The following is a 20,631-nucleotide window of genomic DNA, read 5'->3' on the forward strand; positions in this document are numbered from 1 at the left end:
TTTCTGTTCACTCATTTACTTTTCAGAGAAGGCAGTCAGATGTTTTTCTCCTCATTAAAGGGTTTGAATCATCCGGTGGCGACCAACTGAGAGACAAGAAACTGATTCATCATTAAGCACGTGTCCTTCAGTTCAGAGTGAAACGTAACTCAACCGTAGAGCATTGAGAAGCCGGTGTTTCTGAGACTACAAGAAGGTCCACTATACAGTAAGGTAAGAGTCTCTTTGAATATTCATATACAGATGTAGGATCTTAATTTGATGAATCGTTTAATGCTTAGAATTTTCCTGCAAAGTAGAAAATGCAAACTTGTAGTGTAAAAGGTTGAATAAGGCTTCTAACGTTTGTCATTTCCTCTTTAACAGACTTGATTTGCCTTAACAAAAATTGTATCAACCCCTACAAAAAATGTCCATTATAATTCACATTTCTGGTTGCTGCTATAGCAAACTGTTTCAAATGAAGATCCTACATCTATGATGTATTCAGGTGGTTATCGGTTACATTTATTGTTCAAGCAAAGTTACTCTGTCTGTGTGTGTGTTTGAGTGATCATTTGGAAGACACAGTATTACACAATTGAGATAAAGATCATTGTGTTGCTACCCCGTTGTCATGTGTTGCTGCCATGCTATGTTGTCTTAGGTCTCACTTTATGTAGTGTTGTGTTGTCTCTCTTGTTGTGATGAGTGTTTGGTCCTATATTTTGAACCCCAGCCACTGTCCCGCAGAAGGCCTTTTGGTAGGCCTTCATTGTAAATAATAATTTGTTCTTAACTGACTTGCCTAGTTAAAGGTTTAAATATAAAACATGTAAAATCATGGTACTGATGATGACACAGAGAGCGGAGTTTTACAATATTGCATATGCCACTCCGGTCCTTTGGGGCCCATTGAGACCTCCAGGCTATGTGCTACCACAGTGTTCTGCCTCTCCGGTCCTTTGGGGCCCATTGAGACATTCAGGCTATATGCTACCACAGTGTTCTGCCTCTCCAATCCTTTGGGGCCCATTGAGACGTCCAGGCTATGTGCTACCACAGTGTTCTGCCTCTCCAATCCTTTGGGGCCCATTGAGACGTCCAGGCTATGTGCTACCACAGTGTTCTGCCTCTCCAATCCTTTGGGGCCCATTGAGACGTCCAGGCTATGTGCTACCACAGTGTTCTGCCTCTCCAATCCTTTGGGGCCCATTGAGACGTCCAGGCTATGTGCTACCACAGTGTTCTGCCTCTCCGGTCCTTTGGGGCCCATTGAGACGCGTCCAGGCTATGTGCTACCACAGTGTTCTGCCTCTCCGGTCCTTTGGGGCCCATTGAGACGTCCAGGCTATGTGCTACCACAGTGTTCTGCCTCTCCAATCCTTTGGGGCCCATTGAGACGTTCAGGCTATGTGCTACCACAGTGTTCTGCCTCTCCAATCCTTTGGGGCCCATTGAGACGTCCAGGCTATGTGCTACCACAGTGTTCTGCCTCTCCGGTCCTTTGGGGCCCATTGAGACGTTCAGGCTATGTGCTACCACAGTGTTCTGCCTCTCCAATCCTTTGGGGCCCATTGAGACGTTCAGGCTATGTGCTACCACAGTGTTCTGCCACCCTGGTCCCAGAGAACCCAAGGCTTTTAATCACCTTTTCAAGCTTTGTGCATATCTTTCTCGGAATATATATTCTATATTTGATATACTCCTGTACTATATGCCAGCCTTTTTGTTCTGCAATTAGTGCTGGGCTGCACCAAAACCCTGCACACCGTTTAGATTTCTAGGATCAAGGTTGAAGACCACTGTCCTCATAGTGGAGGGGCTAGGAGTTGATTAGGGCCTCATTATGGAGGTTGCTGAGAGATAATTCGGGCTTCATCATGGAGGGGGCTAAGGGCAGATTAGAGCCTCTGTGGGGAGGCTAGGAGTTGATTAAGGCTTTATTATAGAGAGGGCTATGGGTTGATTAGGACTTTATTATATAGAGGACTAGGAGCTGATCTGGGCCTGGGTTTACTAGGACAGGATGTTCATATAGAACTGGAGCAACACCCTGCACACTGGGCTCCCAGTAGAGTTGAACTGGAGACCGTTGTCCTCATTGTGGAGGGGCTTTGGAGTGTGTTCCTAATGGCACCCTATTCCTTATATTGTGTACTACTTTTAACCAGGGCCTCTAGGGTATATAGTTCACTATATAGGGAATAAGGGTGCCAGTTAGGATGTAACCTAGGGGTTGATTTGGTCCAGTGTTTAAGTAGGACAGGATGTACACACCCAGCCACAGGTACAGAGGAAGTCAAAGACAGAGGGGAGGAGGGGAGGAGTGTTGGTGGAAAGGAAGTCAGAGAGAAGATTAGGAAGGGAAGTCAGAGAGAAGATTAGGAGGGAGAGTCAGATGGGGAGGAGAGTCAGAAGATGGGGAGGAGGGAGAGTCAGAGAGAAGATGGTGAGGGGGAGTCAGAGAGAAGATGGGGAGGAGGGGAGAGTCAGAGAGAAGATGGGAGGGAGGGGGAGTCAGAGAGAAGATGGGGAGGAGGGGAGAGTCAGAGAGAAGATGGGGTGGAGAGTCAGAGAGAAGATGGTGAGGGGGGAGAGAAGATGGGGGGAGGGGAGAGTCAGAGAGAAGATGGGGAGGAGGGGAGAGTCAGAGAGAAGATGGTGAGGGGGAGTCAGAGAAGATGGGGAGGGTAGGGGGAGTCAGAGAAGATGGGGAGTCAGAGAGAAGATGAGGAGAGTCAGAGAGAAGATGGGGAGGGTAGGGGGAGTCAGAGAGAAGATGGGGAGGGGAGAGTCAGAGAGAAGATGGGGAGGGTATGGGGGGAGTCAGAGAGAAGATGGGGAGGGGGAGTCAGAGAGAAGATGGGGAGGGAGGAGTCAGAGAGAAGATGGGGAGGGAGAGTCAGAGAGAAGAGGGGGAGGGGGAGTCAGAGAGAAGAGGGGAGGGGGAGTCAAAGAGAAGAGGGGAGGGGGAGTCAGAGAGAAGATGGGGAGGGGAGGGGGGGGTGACAAGAGATGTGAGCACCCCAATGTCTAAACACCCCAACATTCTAAATAGTAACATTTGGGCTGTGAAAAAGTTGTATAGTATGTGAAATGTCAAAACTGTAAATACCAGCATGTCATACTAATTTAGTATTTTCATCTAGTAGAATTCACTGCACACTATTGAGGAACAGAATCGTGTTTTGCTGAGGGTACTTGCTCTACCAAAATGAAGGAATGGCCGGAATCAACACAGTTGTGTTTCAGATGACACATTCTCAGTAGGATGAAGCTAGTTTTCTGTTATTTGTTGCTGACTGCATACATTTATACTAAATAGTATGCAGCACCATTAGTACACAGATTATCACACAGTATGCAAGTAGTAGGCAAGCCAGATTTCAGACACTGCCAGTGAGGGAGTGAGTGGGTGGGATGGGTGAGTGGGTATATACTCTTAGAAAAAGGGTTCAAATGGTTCATTGGCTGTCCCCAGGAGAACCCTTTTGGTTCCATGTAGAACCCTCTGTGGAAAGGAACCAAAAGGGTTCTATTTAGAACCAAAAATGGTTATTCATTTCCCCTATAAGGACAGCCTAGGAACCCCTTTAGGTTCAAGATATCACCTATTTTTCTGTGAGTCTAGTGTAGAGCCAAAAAAGGAAAGGAGGAAGGGGGGGGGCGGTGAGAGGGTGAGCGATGTACATAAGAAGAAAAATAAGGGAGGGGTGTTAGTATATGAGGTTTGGTTTGGGAGAGGATGAGAAGAGAGGAGGAGGGGACGGGGGTGTTGGTTTGTTTGTTATTGGAAACAGCTTGTAAACATTCTGGGAAACGAGGACGTTGTGGTTTTCTTAACTGCAGCCCGTGTGTGTGTGTGTGCATGTGCGTGCATGTGTGTGTGTGTATATAAGCATGTGTGTGTGAGTACTGTGTGTTCATGCATGCAGAATGTGCTTGTGTGTGTGTGTGTGTGTGTGTGTGTGTGTGTGTGTGTGTGTGTGTGTGTGTGTGTGTGTGTGTGTGTGTGTGTGTGTGTGTGTGTGTGTGTGTGTGTGTGTGTGTGTGTGTGTGTGTGTGTGTGTGTGTGTGTGTGTGTGTGCGTGCGTGCGTGCATGTGTGTGTGTATATAAGCATGTGTGTGTGTGTGAGTACTGTGTGTTCATGCATGCAGAATGTGCTTGTGTGTGTGTGTGCATGGATAACGTGTTTTGTGAGTGTGTGTACGTTAAGACTGCACTTGTGTTGGTGCTTGCGTGGGCATGTGTGAGTGTGTTCTCTGCGATACTGACCTTTAAACTGTTCTCTCAGAGGTTGATCATGTCTGCTGTGCTGTTTCACTTCACTCAAGGGAACTTCCTAATGTCTGACCCAGAGACCAGTAAGAGGGACCATCAGGGTCAGTATTCATAAAGAATCTCAGAGTAGGAGTGCTGATCTCGGATCAGATCCCCCCTTCTGTGTTTTTTTAACTGTGGCCTAAAAGGCAGAACTGATCCTAGATCAGCACTCTTACTCTGAGAGGCTTTATGTATACAGGCCCTGGACAGTAGCCTGAGTGCCATCTGGGACCAGTCTCACAGGTTTGCGCTATCATGCCCAACTCCCTGTCATGGGACCAGTCTCAAAGGCCTGGAAAGCCCTGATCTGGGACCAGCGCCAACAGATCTGGTGAAACCCTGGGACCAGTCTCAGGTTAGGCCTGGAAGCCCTGATCTGGGACCAGTCTCACAGGTTAGGCCTGGAAAGCCTGATCTGGGACCATCAGGTTGCCTGGACCAGTCTCACAGGTTAGGCCTGGAAAGCCCTGATCTGGGACCAGTCTCACAGGTTAGGCCTGGAAAGCCCTGATCTGGGACCAGTCTCACAGGTTAGGCCTGGAAAGCCCTGATCTGGGACCAGTCTCACAGGTTAGGCCTGGAAAGCCCTGAATTGGGACACAGGACTGTTGGTAGGCCTGGAAATTTGACATAGGCCGAAGCCCTGATCTGGGACCAGTCTCAGAAAATCTGGGACCAGTCTCACAGCTAAACAATGTACAGAAACTAGTGGCCTGAAAGCCCTGAATTGGGACCAGCAGACTCATCTGGGACCAGTCTCAAGGTTGGCTGGAACAGAATTCATGGGACACAGGACTGTTGGTACATTTGTATCAAAGCTAAACATCAAACACACTGATTATATAGTATGTTTGATACCCTTCCATTAACTCCATTCCAGGCATTATTATGAACCATCCTCCTCTGATATAAACATTTTGCTCTTGCGCAACATTCAACCACCTATCAATTTATTACAATCAGTTCAAAAGAATGTTACGCAGTACTGGTATTCCTTGTAGAAGCATTATAGCCACACAGGGTGTGCATGCTTTTGTTCCAGCCCTGCACTAACATATCATCCAGGTCATTCTTTATCATCATCACAATCTTCTTCTTCCTCACCCTCTCAACACATCTTGTACCTGTTAGATGGTTGTTTATATAACAGAGGAGTGGAAACTTCACATCTTCACAGGCTGAACATAACATCAGTCTCTCTAACCCCAGTGACCTTTTACTAAATACCAAGACATGAGAGAATTGTAGCAAACAGCACACTGCCCATCAAATCAAAGTGTATTTGTCACATGCGCTGAATACAACAGGTATTATGGGGTATTACAGTGAAATGCTTACTTACAAGCCGTTAACCTACAAGGCAGTTAAGAAAAATACCAACAAAAAAATAAAATAAAAGTAACAAATAATTAAAGAGCAGCAGTAAAATAACAGTAGTGAGGCTAAATACAGGGTACAGAGTCGATGTGTGGGGGCACCGGTTATTCGAGGTAATATGTACATGTAGGTAGAGTTATTAAAGTGTCTATGCATAGATAATAACATAGCACTGTGAAGGGGGGTAGTCTTGGTAGCTATTTGATTAAAGGTTTTGGAGTCTTATGGCTTGGGGGTAGAAGCTGTTTTAGAAGCCTCTTGGACCTAGACTTGGTGCTCCGGTACTGCTTGCCGTGTGGTAGCAGAGAGAACAGTCTGTGACTAGGGTGGCTGGAGTCTTTGCCAATGTTTAGGGCCTTCCTCTGACAACACCTGGTGTAGAGGTCCTGGATGGTAGGAAGCTTGGCACCAGTGATGCACTGGGCCATTCGCACTACCCTCTGTAGTGCCTTGCGGTCGGAGGCCGAGCAGTTTCCATATCAGGCAGTGATGGAACCCGTCAAGATGCTCTCAATGGTGCAGCTGTAGACTCTCTTCACGTCGTGCCTTCTTGGTGTACTTGGGCCATGTTAGTTTGTTGGTGATGTGGACGCCAAGGAACTTCAAGCTCTCAACCTGCTCCACAACAGCCCCATCTATGAGAATGGGGGCGTGCTCGGTCCTACTTTTCCTGTAGTCCACAATCATCTCCTTTGTCTTGATTACGTTGAGGCAGACGTTGTTGTCCTTGCACCAAACGGTCATGTCTCTGACCTCTTCCCTATCGGCTGTCTCGTCATTGTCGGTGATCAGGCCTACCACTGTTGTGTCATCGGCAAACTTAATGATGATGTTGGAGTCGTGCCTGACTGTGCAGTCATAAGTGAACAGGGAGTACAGTAGTGGACTGAGCATGCACCCCTGAGGGGCCCCCATGTTGAGGATCAGCGTGGCGGATGTGTTGTTACCTACCCTTACCACACAGGGGCTGCCCGTCAGGAAGTCCAGGATCCAGTTGCAGAGGGAGGTGTTTAGTCTGGGCAGGTCACGACTGTGCAAGCCCTGCCACATCCGTCGAGTGTTGGAGCCGGTGTAGTACGATTAGATCTTAGCCCTGTATTGACGCTTTGCCTGTTTGATGGTTCGTCAGAGGGCATAGTGGGATTTCTTATAAGCTTCCGGTTAGACTCCCACTACTTGAAAGTGGGAGCTCTACCCTTTAGCTCAGTGAGGATGTTGCCTGTAATCCATGGCTTCTGGTTGGGGTATGTACGTACAGTCACTGTGGGGACGACGTGTTTGATGCACTTATTGATGAAGCCAGTGACTGAAGTGGCCATCGGATGAATCCCGGAACATATTCCAGTCTGTGCAAGCAAAGCAGTCCTGTATCTTAGCATCTGCTTCATCTGACAACTTTTTCATTGACCAAGTCACTGGTGCTTCCTGCTTCAATTTTTTTCTTTTCTAAGCAGGAATTAGGATGATAGAATTATGGTCAGATTTGCTACATGGAGGGCGAGGGAGAGCTTTGTATGCTTCTCTGTGTGTGGAGTAAAGGTGGTCCAGAGTTTTTTCCCCTCTGGTTGCACATTTAACATGCTGGTAGAAATTAGGTAAAATGTACAGTTATGGAAGCATATATACAGATGAAGTCAGAAGTTTAAATACACATTAGCCAAATACATTTAAACTCAGTTTTTCACATTTCCTGACATTTAATCCTAGTAGAAATTCCCTGTCTTAAGTCAGATACGATCACCACTTTATTTTAAGAATGTGAAATGCCAGAATAATAGTAGAGAGAATGATTTGTTTCAGATTTGATTTTTTAAATCACATTCCCAGTGGGTCAGAAGTTTACATACACTCAATTATTATTAGGTAGTATTGCCTTTAAATTGTTTAACTTGGATCAAATGTTTTGGGTAGGCTTCCACAAGCTTCCCACAATAATTTTGGGGAATTTTGGCCCATTCCTCTTGACATAGTTGGTGTAACTGAGTCAGGTTTGTAGGCCTCCTTGCTCGCACACGCTTTTCAGTTCTGCTCACAAATGTTCTATAGGATTGAGGACTGAGCTTTGTGATGGCCACTCCCAATACCTTGACTTTGTTGTCCTTAAGCCATTTTGCCACAACTTTGGAAGTACGCTTGGGGTCATTGTCCATTTGGAAGACCCATTTGTGACCAAGTTTTAAGTTGCTTCAATATATCCACATAATTTCCCTTCCTCGTGATGCTATCTATTTTGTGAAGTGCACCAGTCCCTCCTGCAGCAAAGCACCCCCACAACAGACCTCATCCTAAGAATTTGGTACCTCTCCCCTTAGAACTTAGCCTACTGTTCTGACTTGGTGGTGCACATGTAGCCTATAGCCTGTTTTAGAGAAATGTCATCATTGAATATTGTAAGTGCTTTCATTGTGTGCTTATATGCCCCCATTATTTATCCTAAGGTTCTGACTTGGTGTACAGGAGAACACTGTAAGAATGGCCGATGTTCTGAACTCTGTCCCTGTACATTTCAAAAGTGCTGAACAAATAGTTATATCGACTACTCGCTCATTAATATCTTAATCGAAATGACTGCTTGCCTCTTATCCGCTCATCGTTCCCTTATGCCATAGTTTGTACATCCCAATTGCTATATTGCTTATATAGGTTTATCTCAGTACAGTATCTTATTCATAATTTTAATTTTGTATGCAATTCCAGTTGATATTGTTTTGTTTGCTCTGCCTGTGCGTGGGTATAATGTATATAAAAGTGGATGCTCGTGATGGTGTTTTCCTTGACTTTTAGACCACATAGGCCTAGTAAAATAACAAAATGACTTTACTGGCATGTCTTCAGTTTCAGTTTGCCTCACCAAGATGTTATGCTAAAATCACCACTGGTATGCGTGTGGCATTGATACAACTGACAACACTTAATCACCACGCAAACAGAAAATTAATATACACCTTTTTCCCTCCCTTATGGTTCCTTCTGTTTTCCATCCCAAATGGCACCGTATTCCCTACATAGTGCAGAGCCAAATGAGCCCTGGTCAAAAGTAGTGCCCTATATAAGAAATAGGGTACCATTTGGAACACTAAGCCACCTGTCACCTGTTGCTAAGGTCATGTCTCCTACTGTGTTCTAGAATGAGAAAAAGGACCAGGAAGAAGTCATAATGGTTCTATGGTGTCTCTATGTCATCCTGCTCCTCCCCCTACTAACCTGCTCCAGCCAACCACAGTCCTGTAAGTCATCAATACCCTTCACAATGCATTACAACACATGTATAACGACTTTGAGGTTAAAGAGCAGACTGTCAGCTTTATTTTGAGTGTATTTACATCCATATCGGGTGAACCTTTTTAGAAATGACAGCACTTTTTGTGCATAGTCTACCCATTTTAGGGGACCAAAAGTATTGGGATAAATTCACTAATATGTGTATTAAAGTAGTAAAAAGTTAAGTATTAGGTTGTATATTCATAGCACTCAATAATTATATCAAGCTTGTGACTTGTTGGATGCATTTGCTGTTTGTTTTGGTTGAAACGTTGTCATGTCTTTATTGAACACACCATGCAAACATTCACAGTGCAGGGTGGGAAAGTATGTGAACCCTTGGATTTAATAACTGGTTGACCCGCCTTTGGCAGCAATAACCTCAACCAAATGTTTGCTGTAGTTGCGGATCAGACCTGCATAACGGTCAGGAGGAATTCTGGAACATTCCTCTTTACAGAACTGTTTCAGTTGAGCAATATTATGTGGATGTCTGGTGTGAACTGCTCTCTTGAGGTCATGCCACAGCATCTCAATCGGGTTGAGGTCAGGACTCTGACTGGGCCACTCCAGATGGCGTATTTTCTTCTGTTGAAGCCATTCTGTTGTTGATTTACTTCTGTGTTTTGGGTCGTTGTCCTGTTGCGTCACCCAACTTCTGTTGCGCTTCAATTGGCGTACAGATATCCTAATATTGTCCTGTGAAATGTCTTGATAAACTTGGGAATTCATTTTTGCCGTCAATGATATGTCCAGGCCCTGAGGCAGCAAAGCATCACCAAACCATGATGCTCCCTCCACCATATTTTACAGTTGGGATGAGGTTTTTATGTTGGTGTGCTGTGCCTTTTTTCTCCACACATAGTGTTGTGTGTTCCTTCCAAACAACTCAACTGTAGTTTCATCTGTAAACAGAATATTTTGCCAGTAGCGCTGTGGAACATCCAGGTGCCCTTTTGCAAACTTCAAACGTGCATCAATGTTTTTTTGGAGAGCAGTGGCTTCTTCTGTGGTGTCCTCCCATGAACACCATTCATGTTTAGTGTTTTACGTATCATAGACTCCTCAACAGAGATCTTAGCATGTTCCAGAGATTTCTGTAAGTCTTTAGTTGACACTCTAGGATTCTTCTTAACCTCATTGAGCATTCTGCGCGGTGCTCTTGCAGTCATCTTTGCAGGACGGCCACTCCTAGGGAGAGTAGCAACAGTGCTGAACTTTCTCCACTTATAGACATTTTGTCTTACTGTAGACTGAGGAACAGCAAGGCTTTCAGAGATAATTTTATAGCCCGTTTTATGCAAGTCAACGATTCTTAATCTTAGGTCTTCAGAGATCTCTTTTGTTTGAGGCATGGTTCATATCAGGCAGTGCTTCTTGTGAATAGCAAACTCAAATTTTGTGAGTGTGTTTATAGGGCAGGGCAGCTCTAACCAACATCTCCAATCTCATCTCATTGATTGGACTCCAGGTTAGCTGACTCCTGACTCCAATTACCTTTTGGAGAAGTCATTAGTCTAAGAGTTCACATACTTTTTCCAACCTACACTGTGAATGTTTAAATGATGTATTCAATATAGACAAGAAAAATACAATAGTTTGTGTATTATTAGTTTAAGCACACTGTGTTTGTCTATTGCTGTGGCTTAGATGAAGATCAGATCAAATTTGATGACCAATTTATGCAGTAATCCAGGTAATTCAAATCAAATTGTATTAGTTACATGTGCCGAATACCTTACAATGAAATGCCCCTAAGCAACAATGCAGTTTAAAAAAAAGAATGGGTAAGAATAAGAGATAAAAATAACAAGTAATTAAAGAGCAGCAGTAAAATAACAATAGCGAGACTATATACAGGGGGGTACCGATACAGAGTCAATGTGTGGGGGCACCGGTTAGTGAGGTAGTATGTACATTTATTTTTATTTTTTTCACCTTTATTTAACCAGGTAGGCTAGTTGAGAACAGGTTCTCATTTGCAACTGCGACCTGGCCAAGATAAAGCATAGCAGTGTGAACAGACAACACAGTTGCACATGGAGTAAACAATTAACAAGTCAATAACACAGAGAAAAAAGGGGAGTCTATATACAATGTGTGCAAAAGGCATGAGGAGGTAGGTGAATAATCACAATATTGCAGATTAACACTGGAGTGATAAATGATCAGATGATCATGTACTGGTAGAGATATTGGTGTGCAAAAGAGCAGAAAAGTAAATAAATAAAAACTGTGGGGATGAGGTAGGTGAAAATGGGTGTGCTATTTACCAATAGACTATGTACAGCTGCAGCGATCGGTTAGCTGCTCAGCTAGCTGATGTTTGAAGTTGGTGAGGGAGATAAAAGTCTCCAACTTCAGCGATTTTTGCAATTCGTTCCAGTCACAGGCAGCAGAGTACTGGAACGAAAGGCGGCCGAATGAGGTGTTGGCTTTAGGGATGATCAATGAGATACACCTGCTGGAGCGCGTGCTACGGATGGGTGTTGCCATCGTGACCAGTGAGCTGAGATAAGACGGAGCTTTGCCTAACATGGCCTTGTAGATGACCTGAAGCCAGCCAGTGGGTCTGGCGACGAATATGTAGCGAGGGCCAGCCGACTAGAGCATACAAGTCGCAGTGGTGGGTACTATAAGGTGCTTTAGTGACAAAAAGGTGCTTTAGTGGTAAACTGCATCCAGTTTGCTGAGTTTGTAGAGTGTTGGAAGCAATTTTGTAGATGACGTCGCCGAAGTCGAGGATCGGTAGGATAGTCAGTTTTACTAGGGTAAGCTTGGCAGCGTGAGTGAAGGAGGCTTTGTTGCGGAATAGAAAGCCGATTCTTGATTTGATTTTCGATTGGAGATGTTTGATATGGGTCTGGAAGGAGAGGTACAGTTATTAAAGTGACTGTCCATAGAGGATAAGAGAGTAGCAGCAGTGTAAAGGGTGAGGGGGGCAGCAATGCAAATACTCCGGTAGCCATTTGATTAGATGTTCAGGAGTCTTATGGCTTGGGGGTAGAACTGTTTAGAAGCCTCTTGGACCTAGACATGGCGCTCCGGTACCGCTTGCCGTGCGGTAGCAGAGAGAACAGTCTATGACTAGGGTGGCTGGAGTCTTTGACAATTTTTAGGCCCTTCCTCTGGCACCGCCTGGTATAGAGGTCCTGGATGGCAGGAAGCTTGGCCCCAGTGATATACTGGGCCGTTCGCACTACCTTCTGTAGTGCCTTGCGGTCGGATGCCAAGCAGTTGTCAGGCAGTGATGCAGCCAGTCAGGATGCTCTTGATGGTGCAGCTGTTGAACCTTTTGAGGATCTGAGGACCCATGGCAAATCTTTTCAAATCTTCTCCTGAGGGGAATGGGTTTTGTCGTGCCCTCTTCACGACTGTATTGGTGTGCTTGGACCATGTTAGTTTGTTGGTGATGTGGGCACCAAGGAACTTGAGGCTCTCAACCTGCTCCACTGCAGCCCCGTCGATGAGAATGGTGGTGTGTTCGGTCCTCTTTTTACTGTAGTCCACAATCATCTCCTTTGGCTTGATCACGTTCCAAAGGGTTCACATACTTTTCTTGCCATTGTATGATGTATGATACAATATGACATAGAGCCTTATAAAACATGATATAGAGCCTGATAAAACTGGCTATTATACAATGCTAAGCCACAGCTATTGAATTCTCTCTCTCTCTCACTCACTCTCTCTCTCTCTTTCTCTCTGTTTCCCTCTCTCTCTGCCTCTTTCACTCTCTCTCTCTCTCTCTCTCTCTCTCTCTCTCTCTCTCTCTCTCTCTCTCTCTCTCTCTCTCTCTCTCTCTCTCTCTCTGCCTCTCTCTCTGTCTCTGTTTCTCAAAGATCTACAGTGTGTCAATGACTTCATCAGCAACATCACGTGTGTGTTGAACAACACATGCATACCCCCAGACATGCCGTGCACTCTGCATGGTGAATACCCCGGGTTTAAAAGGTAAAGAAGACTAAGGATGCACCTAACTGGAACCCCATTCTCATAGAGTCCTGGTCTAAAGTAGTGCACTATATAGGGAATAGGGTGCCATTTAGGATGCTAACTGAAACAATGGCTCACTGTTGTAACTACAGGCAATGTGAGATGAAGTCCTTGGCTGGTTTCAACACAACCTTGAGAGGCGGCAGTCTGGTCTTTGAGGGCAATCCAGTGAGTTTTATAAAACTACATCATGTTAAAACCAATGCTTGGTTATATATGTGCATTATTATAGATCAAAACTAGAATTCGTAACACATTAATCTGGATGAATAAATTAACCAGGAATTTGTTTATTTTTTTATGACATTTTTCTAATAATAATAATAGTAAAACAATGACAGCATGTATATATATATAGACCGATAGGCAAACAACCCTGGATAACTGAGCCTCTGTAAATGATCTTTCAGTTCTTTTGGAAAGAGGATGAAATATCCATTGTTGTACGGTGTGGACAAGCAGAAGATTATATGATACAGATTGAATACCTGTATCAACCATTTAACCACAGTAAGTGTACAGTAATTTGAGTGATATTATGTACGATGTGTCAGATATTACTAACCTACTACTACTACTACATGAATTACCAACTACAACGACTCGAACTGTGACTTTATTGTCCATTTACATGAAAATGAATTCTGTGTGGTCAGCATACACAATGCTCAAACTCAGTACACTATAATACAACATAATGCAATACAAACATGCTGGAAAGCTTATTCATTTAAACAACTTAATACTAATTCATACCTGATACTAACATTTCTAATTCAACTTAGTACTAGTAGTTCTGTTACAGTGTTATTAGTAATATATTAGTACTACTATGAGTACATTAACTGTGTTGTTTTGTGTTTGGCAGTTAAAATGCATCCCCCTGGCAAGCCGACCGTCATCAATGCCTCAATCGCCTGGACACCAGGAGCTCCCATTTCAGAAATGATAGTCAACTATGACTTCCAACTACAGTGGAAACAGGAGCTACATCACTGGGAGGTGAGAGAGAGAGAGGGGGGGAGAGAGAGAGAGGGGGAGGAAGAGAGAGAGAGAGGGGGAGGAAGAGAGAGAGAGAGGAGGGAGGAAGAGAGAGAGAGAGAGAGAGAGGGGGAGGAAGAGAGAGAGAGAGGGGGAGGAAGAGAGAGAGAGAGAGGGGGGAGGAAGAGAGAGAGAGAGGGGAGAGGAAGGAAGAGAGAGGGGGAGGAAGAGAGAGAGAGAGAGAGAGGAGAGAGAGAGAGGGGAGAGGAAGAGAGAGAGAGAGGGGGAGGAAGAGAGAGAGAGAGGGGGAGGAAGAGAGAGAGAGAGAGAGAGGGGAGGAAGAGAGAGAGAGAGGGGGAGGAAGAGAGAGAGAGAGGGGGAGGAAGAGAGAGAGAGAGGAGGGAGAAGAGAGAGAGAGAGAGAGAGAGAGAGAGGGGGAGGAAGAGAGAGAGAGAGGGGAGAGGAGAGAGAGAGAGAGAGGAGGGAGGAAGAGAGAGAGAGAGAGAGGGGGAGGAAGAGAGAGAGAGAGGGGAGAGGAAGAGAGAGAGAGGGGGAGGAAGAGAGAGAGAGAGGGGGAGAGGAGAGAGAGAGAGAGAGGGGGAGGAAGAGAGAGAGAGAGGGGGAGGAAGAGAGAGAGAGAGAGGGGGAGAAGAGAGAGAGAGAGGGGGAGGAAGAGAGAGAGAGGAGGGAGGAAGAGAGAGAGAGAGGAGGGAGGAAGAGAGAGAGAGAGGGGGGAGGAAGAGAGACAGAGACAGAGGATAGATAATAACAACTACATACAGAATACAGTGAAAGAGAGAATACAGTGAAAGAGTACAGTGAAAGAGAGAATACAGTGAAAGAGTGCACATCTCTTTGTACACTATGTAAAAGTAGACCTACTGTATGTTGTGCTCCTGCAGGATGCTGTGGAGGTGAGAGAGAGGATACAGTGAAAGAGTGCACATCTCTTTGTACACTATGTAAAAGTAGACCTACTGTATGTTGTGCTCCTGCAGGATGCTGTGGAGGTGAAGAGAGAATACAGTGAAAGAGTGCACATCTCTTTGTACACTATGTAAAAGTAGACCTACTGTATGTTGTGCTCCTGCAGGATGCTGTGGAGGTGAACATATCAAATAAACAGACATATTTTGACCTGGACCCTGAGATGCTGGAGAGAGGAAGGAGGTACCAGGTCAGAGTCCGGGTTCGAGCCGACCCAGACAATTACCCAGCCTGTCAGTGGAGCGACTGGAGCCCCAGTGCATCATGGGTCTCCACTCTGGGCCAGATGAAGCCAACAGGTAAATACAGCATCAGTGATGTCATTGGTTATTAGTACACATTTGAATGTGGGCCTATATATACTTGGGCTGTGTCCCAAATGGCCCTATAGTTCCCTACATAGAAACAGAGCCCTAGGGGCCAAAAGCACTGCACTACACAGGGAATATGTTGCCATTTGGAAGGCAGGCATAGTAGTGTTTCCATATGAATCTTGAAAAATAGCTCCTTCTTTCTTCCCTATTTCTTTCTTTCGTTCTTAGACAGGCAGACACATGCTCAAAACAAACTTACAGACAGAAATGTAAATGAAGGGTTTTCTATGCCAATATTTGAGTAAAACAGTGGTGTTGTTATGTACGTTGTAAATATGTTCTAAGTATGTTCTGTGTTGTTCCTCTGGTCCTGTTCTCAGATAGTCCTGATGTTCTAGACCAGGACTTTGTGGTGGTCACCGTGGTGGGAGCTGTTGTTGTACTGGTCCTGCTGGTCTCCATGTTGCTCTGCAAAGGAAAGTGAGTACTGTGTGTGTGTGTGTGTGTGTGTGTGTGTGTGTGTGTGTGTGTGTGTGTGTGTGTGTGTGTGTGTGTGTGTGTGTGTGTGTGTGTGTGTGTGTGTGTGTGTGTGTGTGTGTGTGTGTGTGTGTGTGTGTGTGTGTGTGTGTGTGGAAGGGGTGGGATCCACTGTAAATGTGATGTATTTTAACACCAACGGACTGCAAAGTAAACATCATGTTTTAGATGTAATGTTTTGTAGTTGGTTAAGTGCAACCTCCTTTCATTTCCATTCATTGCTGACAGGGTCAAGAATATTCTGAATCCTCCTATACCAGATCCCTCCAGGTACTTTGAGGGCCTCAACCTCCATCACGATGGAAACTTCAAGGTCAGTTCTACTTTTGACTGAAGTTCTGTGCCAAAAGGACCCTATTCCCTGTATTGTGCATTACCTTGTTATGGTGGTAGTTAGGTTATAATGGCTGTAGTTAGGTTATAATGGCTGTAGTTAGGTTATAATGGCTGTAGTTAGGTTATAATGGCTGTAGTTAGGTTATAATAATGGCTTTAGTTAGGTTATAATGGCTGTAGTTAGGTTATAATGGCGGTAGTTAGGTTATAATGGCTGTAGTTAGGTTATAATGGCTGTAGTTAGGTTATAATGGCGGTAGTTAGGTTACAATGGCTGTAGGTTATAATGGCTGTAATTAGGTTATAATGGCTGTAGTTAGGTTATAATGGCGGTAGTTAGGTTATAATGGCTGTAGTTAGGTTATAATGGCTGTAGTTAGGTTATAATGGCTGTAGTTAGGTTATAATGGCTGTAGTTAGGTTATAATGGCTGTAGTTAGGTTATAATGGCTGTAGTTAGGTTATAATGGCTGTAGTTAGGTTATAATGGCTGTAGTTAGGTTATAATGGCTGTATTTAGGTTATAATGGCGGTAGTTGGTTATAGCCTGTAGTTAGGTTATAATGGCTGGTATTAAACGGTATAGGTTAAACACATAGTTTCCATAGGTTATTCAGGTTTACCGACATTATCATGTTATAAGCTGTCCTCATCATTGTATTTAGGTTATAATGGAATCATGTTGGTTATAACGGCTGAAGGTTAAATGGCTGTAGTTAGGTTATAACATTTAGCTAAATAATGATCATTTTATTTTCCTCTCTGTGTGTGAATGGAATGTATCAAACAGATAAAACACACAGTTTCCATATATTCATTACCAACATTATTATGAGCTGTCTCATCATTGTCTCATTGGAATCATGTTGTGAAGTCACTCCAACATTTCTAAATAATGATCATTTTATTTTCCTCTCTGTGTGTGTGTCTCTCTCTCTCTCTCTCTCTCTCTCTCTCTCTCTCTCTCTCTCTCTCTCTCTCTCTCTCTCTCTCTCTCTCTCTCTCTCTCTCTCTCCTCCCTGTGTCTCTCTCTCTGTGTCCCTCTCCGTGCCTTCTCTCTCTGTGTCTCTGTGTGTGTGTGTGTCTCTCTCTTTCTCTATGTCACTCTATCTATGTCACTCTCTCTATCTCTTTCTCTCTCACTGTCTCTCTCTCTATCTCTTTCTCTCTCACTGTCTCTCTCTATCTCGCTCTCTGTGTCTCTCTGTCTCTGTGTGTGTGTCCTTGCCTACAGGCTTGGCTGGGTCCTTTGTTCGCCTTTGAAGCCGTCGACTCTGCCTTGCACCGTGAAGACATCTCCCAGGTAGAGATTACCAACAACATTGGCACCATCGCCCCCCTGAGGAGGGAGACCGGTACTGCACTACTACTGAAGAAGAGATTGGACTTAAGCATCTTCTTATCTCAATTCTCCCAGCCTGGATCCACCTCCATCAAGCTGGAACCCTGCTCTGTACACTCCCCTTACGGACCAGTAGGGGGCACTACTGAAGCGATAGATGAGTGGAAGGAGGAGAACAGAGGAGATAGGATGGATAGTAATGGAGAGATGTTGTGGAGGGGGGAAGGACGAAGATATCAGGGGTGGAGGGAAGGATGGAGAGATGTGGAGGGAAGGATGGAGAGATGTATGGTGGAAGTATATTTGGAGGCATCAGTGGAGGTCAAGATATCATCCAGGTTTCTTCTTACGAGCGTGTTGAGAAGCTCCAGGCCGAGCGTCGGGCCCTCATAAGCCCAGATTCAGGCATCAGCAGTGGGGCAGAGGATCAGGAAAGTCAGGAGAGCGTGGAGGATGCGGTCGGGCCTATTGCATCCACCCCCCATTTAGTCTCTCAGGACTTCCATCTTGTTCCGCTTCTTCCTCTTATCAATAACAATAACTTTACATTCTGCTCCACCCCCTTACCCATTTCCCTGTCCTCTTTCCCCCAGCTTCCCTTCACCCTACCTGGGTTGGATAGTGTAGGGGGAAAGGGTACGGAGATGGGGGTTGGAGGAGGTTCTCTCACAATGTCTTCCTCCTATGAACGTGTGGATAATCTCCATCTCCAGGCCCAACTCTTGGCCCCTCAGAGCCCAGATTCAGGCATTGGCAGTGGGGGAGAGGATCAGGAGAGCCAGGAGAGCGTGGAGGATGAGGTCAGGCCAACTGTGACCCCCTGTAACCATATCCCTCTTATTACCACTAACAATATATTTCCCTTCTGTTCCACCCCCTTACCAATCCCGCTGGATGTTTTACCCCAACTACCCCTCACCTTCTCTGGGTTTGGGATGGTTCCATCCCTGGGACCCAGTACTAGTACCAGTCATCAAGACAGGCTGTTGGAGATGTCTCTCCTGTCTTCTTCAATGGCAATAGAGCCCTCTAGTGGCGGCTACATGCCAGTGAAAGAAGCTCAGAACTGAACCATGAAAACATTTGACTAGGGAGGGACTAATGATGTATATATACACTAGATGACTGACAGGCTGTTTTGAAGCCACCACTCCTCCATCTGGGCATTCCCCCTCCATTGTAAAAAAATACTTTGGAAGCTATAGAAATGCATTTACTAATGTCTACATTTGTTTTTACCACATTTATTCTATTACAGACACACTTTTTTTAAGAACTAATGTAACTGTCCCCACTACAACAACAACAAAAGACTTACAAATACGTCATTTGGTCTTTGAAACATTTCAATGACATACTGTAGAATTCCATCCATTCCAATAGAGCTCCACAGTGGAGGTGCCATAATACCCATAAAACCTAGCGTTCAAACAGGGAAACGGTTCCAATTGTTTTTCCACCATTCATTTTTCCCTTAAGGGATTTTAGAAACACTTAAAATAAGGCCTGTGGCCTCCTGAGTTGCGCAGTGGTCTAAAACTTTGCATTGCAAGCTGTGTCAGAGCCCGGCCGTGAGCGGGAGCCCCATAGGGCGACACACAATTGGCTCAGGGTTTGGCCGGGGGCTTTCCTAGGCTCATCGCACTCTATCAACTCCTTGTGGCGGTGTTAAAGTGTTAAACAAATCAAAATATATTTCAGATTCTTCAAAGTTGCCACCTTTTGCCTTGATGACAGCTTTGCACACTCTCAGTGTTCTCTCAACCAGTTTCACCTGGTTTTCCAACTGTTTTGAAGGAGTTTCCACATATGCTGAGCACTTGATGGCTGTGGTCCAACTCATCCCAAACCATCTCAATTGGGTTGAGGTCAGGTAATTGTGGAATCCAGGTCATCTGGTGCAGCACTCCATCATTCTCCTTCTTCGTCAAATAGCTCTTACACAGCCTGGAGGTGCATAGATTATCACAATTTAGAGATGCAGAGATGATCACAGCCTAGAGTTGCAGAGATGATCACAGCCTGGAGGTGCAGAGATTATCACAGCCTGGAGGTGCAGAGATTATCACAGCTTGGAGGTGCAGAGATGATCACAGCCTGGAGGTGCAGAGATGATCACAGCCTGGAGGTGCAGAGATGATCACAGCCTGGAGGTGCAGAGATGATCACAGCCTGGAGGTGCAGAGATCATCACAGCCTGGAGGTGCAGAGATCATCACAGCCTGGAGGTGCAGAGATCATCACAGCCTGGAGGTGCAGAGATCATCACAGCCTGGAGGTGCAGAGATCATCACAGCCTGGAGGTGCAGAGATCATCACAGCCTGGAGGTGCAGAGATCATCACAGCCTGGAGGTGCAGAGATCATCACAGCCTGGAGGTGCAGAGATCATCACAGCCTGGAGGTGCAGAGATCATCACAGCCTGGAGGTGCAGAGACACATGCAGATCATCTGTTCACCTATTCTGCATCTCACAAAGACATGGCGGTTGGAACCACAAATCTAAAATTTGGACTCATCAGACCAAAGGACAGATTTCCACCATTCTATTTTCCATTGCTTGTGTATCTTGGCCCAAGCAAGTCTCTTCTTCTTATCTGTGTCCTTTAGTAGTGGTTTCTTTGCAGCAATTCAACCATGATACACACAGTCTCTCTGAATTGGTGATGTTGAGATGTGTCTGTTATTTTAACTCTGTGAAGCATTTAATTGGGCTGCAATTTCTGAGGTGGTAACTGTAATGAACTTGTCCTCTGCAACAGAGGTAACTCTGGGTCTTCCTTTCCTGTGGCGGTCCTCATGAGAGCCAGTTTCATCATAGTGCTTGATGGTTTTGCGACTGCACTTGAAGAAACTTTCAAAGTTATTGAAATTTTCCGGATTGACTGAACTTCATGTCTTAAATTAATGATGGACTGTCGTTCGCTTTGCTTATTTGAGCTGTTCTTGACATAATATGGACTTGGTCTTTTACCAAATAGGGCTATCTTCTGTACACCACCGTACCTTGTCACAACACAATTGATTGGCTCAAATGTTTTAAGTTGGGAAATAAGTTACACAAATTAACTTTTAACAAGGCACACCTGTTAATTGAAATTCATTCCAGGTGACTACCTCATAAAGCTGGTTGAGAGAATGCCAAGAGTGTGCAAAGCTGTCAAGGCAAAGGGTAGCTACTTTGAAGAATCTC

General features: G+C 44.9%; 1 protein-coding gene across 1 annotated transcript; it reads left to right on the plus strand.

The window, feature by feature from the left end:
* Nucleotides 1–94: 94 nt before the first annotated feature.
* LOC124028110 (interleukin-2 receptor subunit beta-like) lies at nt 95–18,254 on the plus strand. Its single transcript, XM_046340257.1, has 11 exons — nt 95–213; nt 8,812–8,911; nt 12,788–12,899; nt 13,034–13,109; nt 13,352–13,451; nt 13,810–13,943; nt 15,016–15,208; nt 15,604–15,703; nt 15,989–16,073; nt 17,331–17,647; nt 18,152–18,254. Exons 2-11 carry the CDS (start codon nt 8,842–8,844, stop codon nt 18,252–18,254), a joined length of 1,290 nt encoding a protein of 429 aa, XP_046196213.1. The 5' UTR covers nt 95–213; nt 8,812–8,841.
* Nucleotides 18,255–20,631: the final 2,377 nt, after the last annotated feature.

This window comes from Oncorhynchus gorbuscha, unplaced genomic scaffold (assembly GCF_021184085.1).
Source record: "Oncorhynchus gorbuscha isolate QuinsamMale2020 ecotype Even-year unplaced genomic scaffold, OgorEven_v1.0 Un_scaffold_3779, whole genome shotgun sequence".
Classification (NCBI taxonomy): Eukaryota; Metazoa; Chordata; class Actinopteri; order Salmoniformes; family Salmonidae; genus Oncorhynchus; species Oncorhynchus gorbuscha.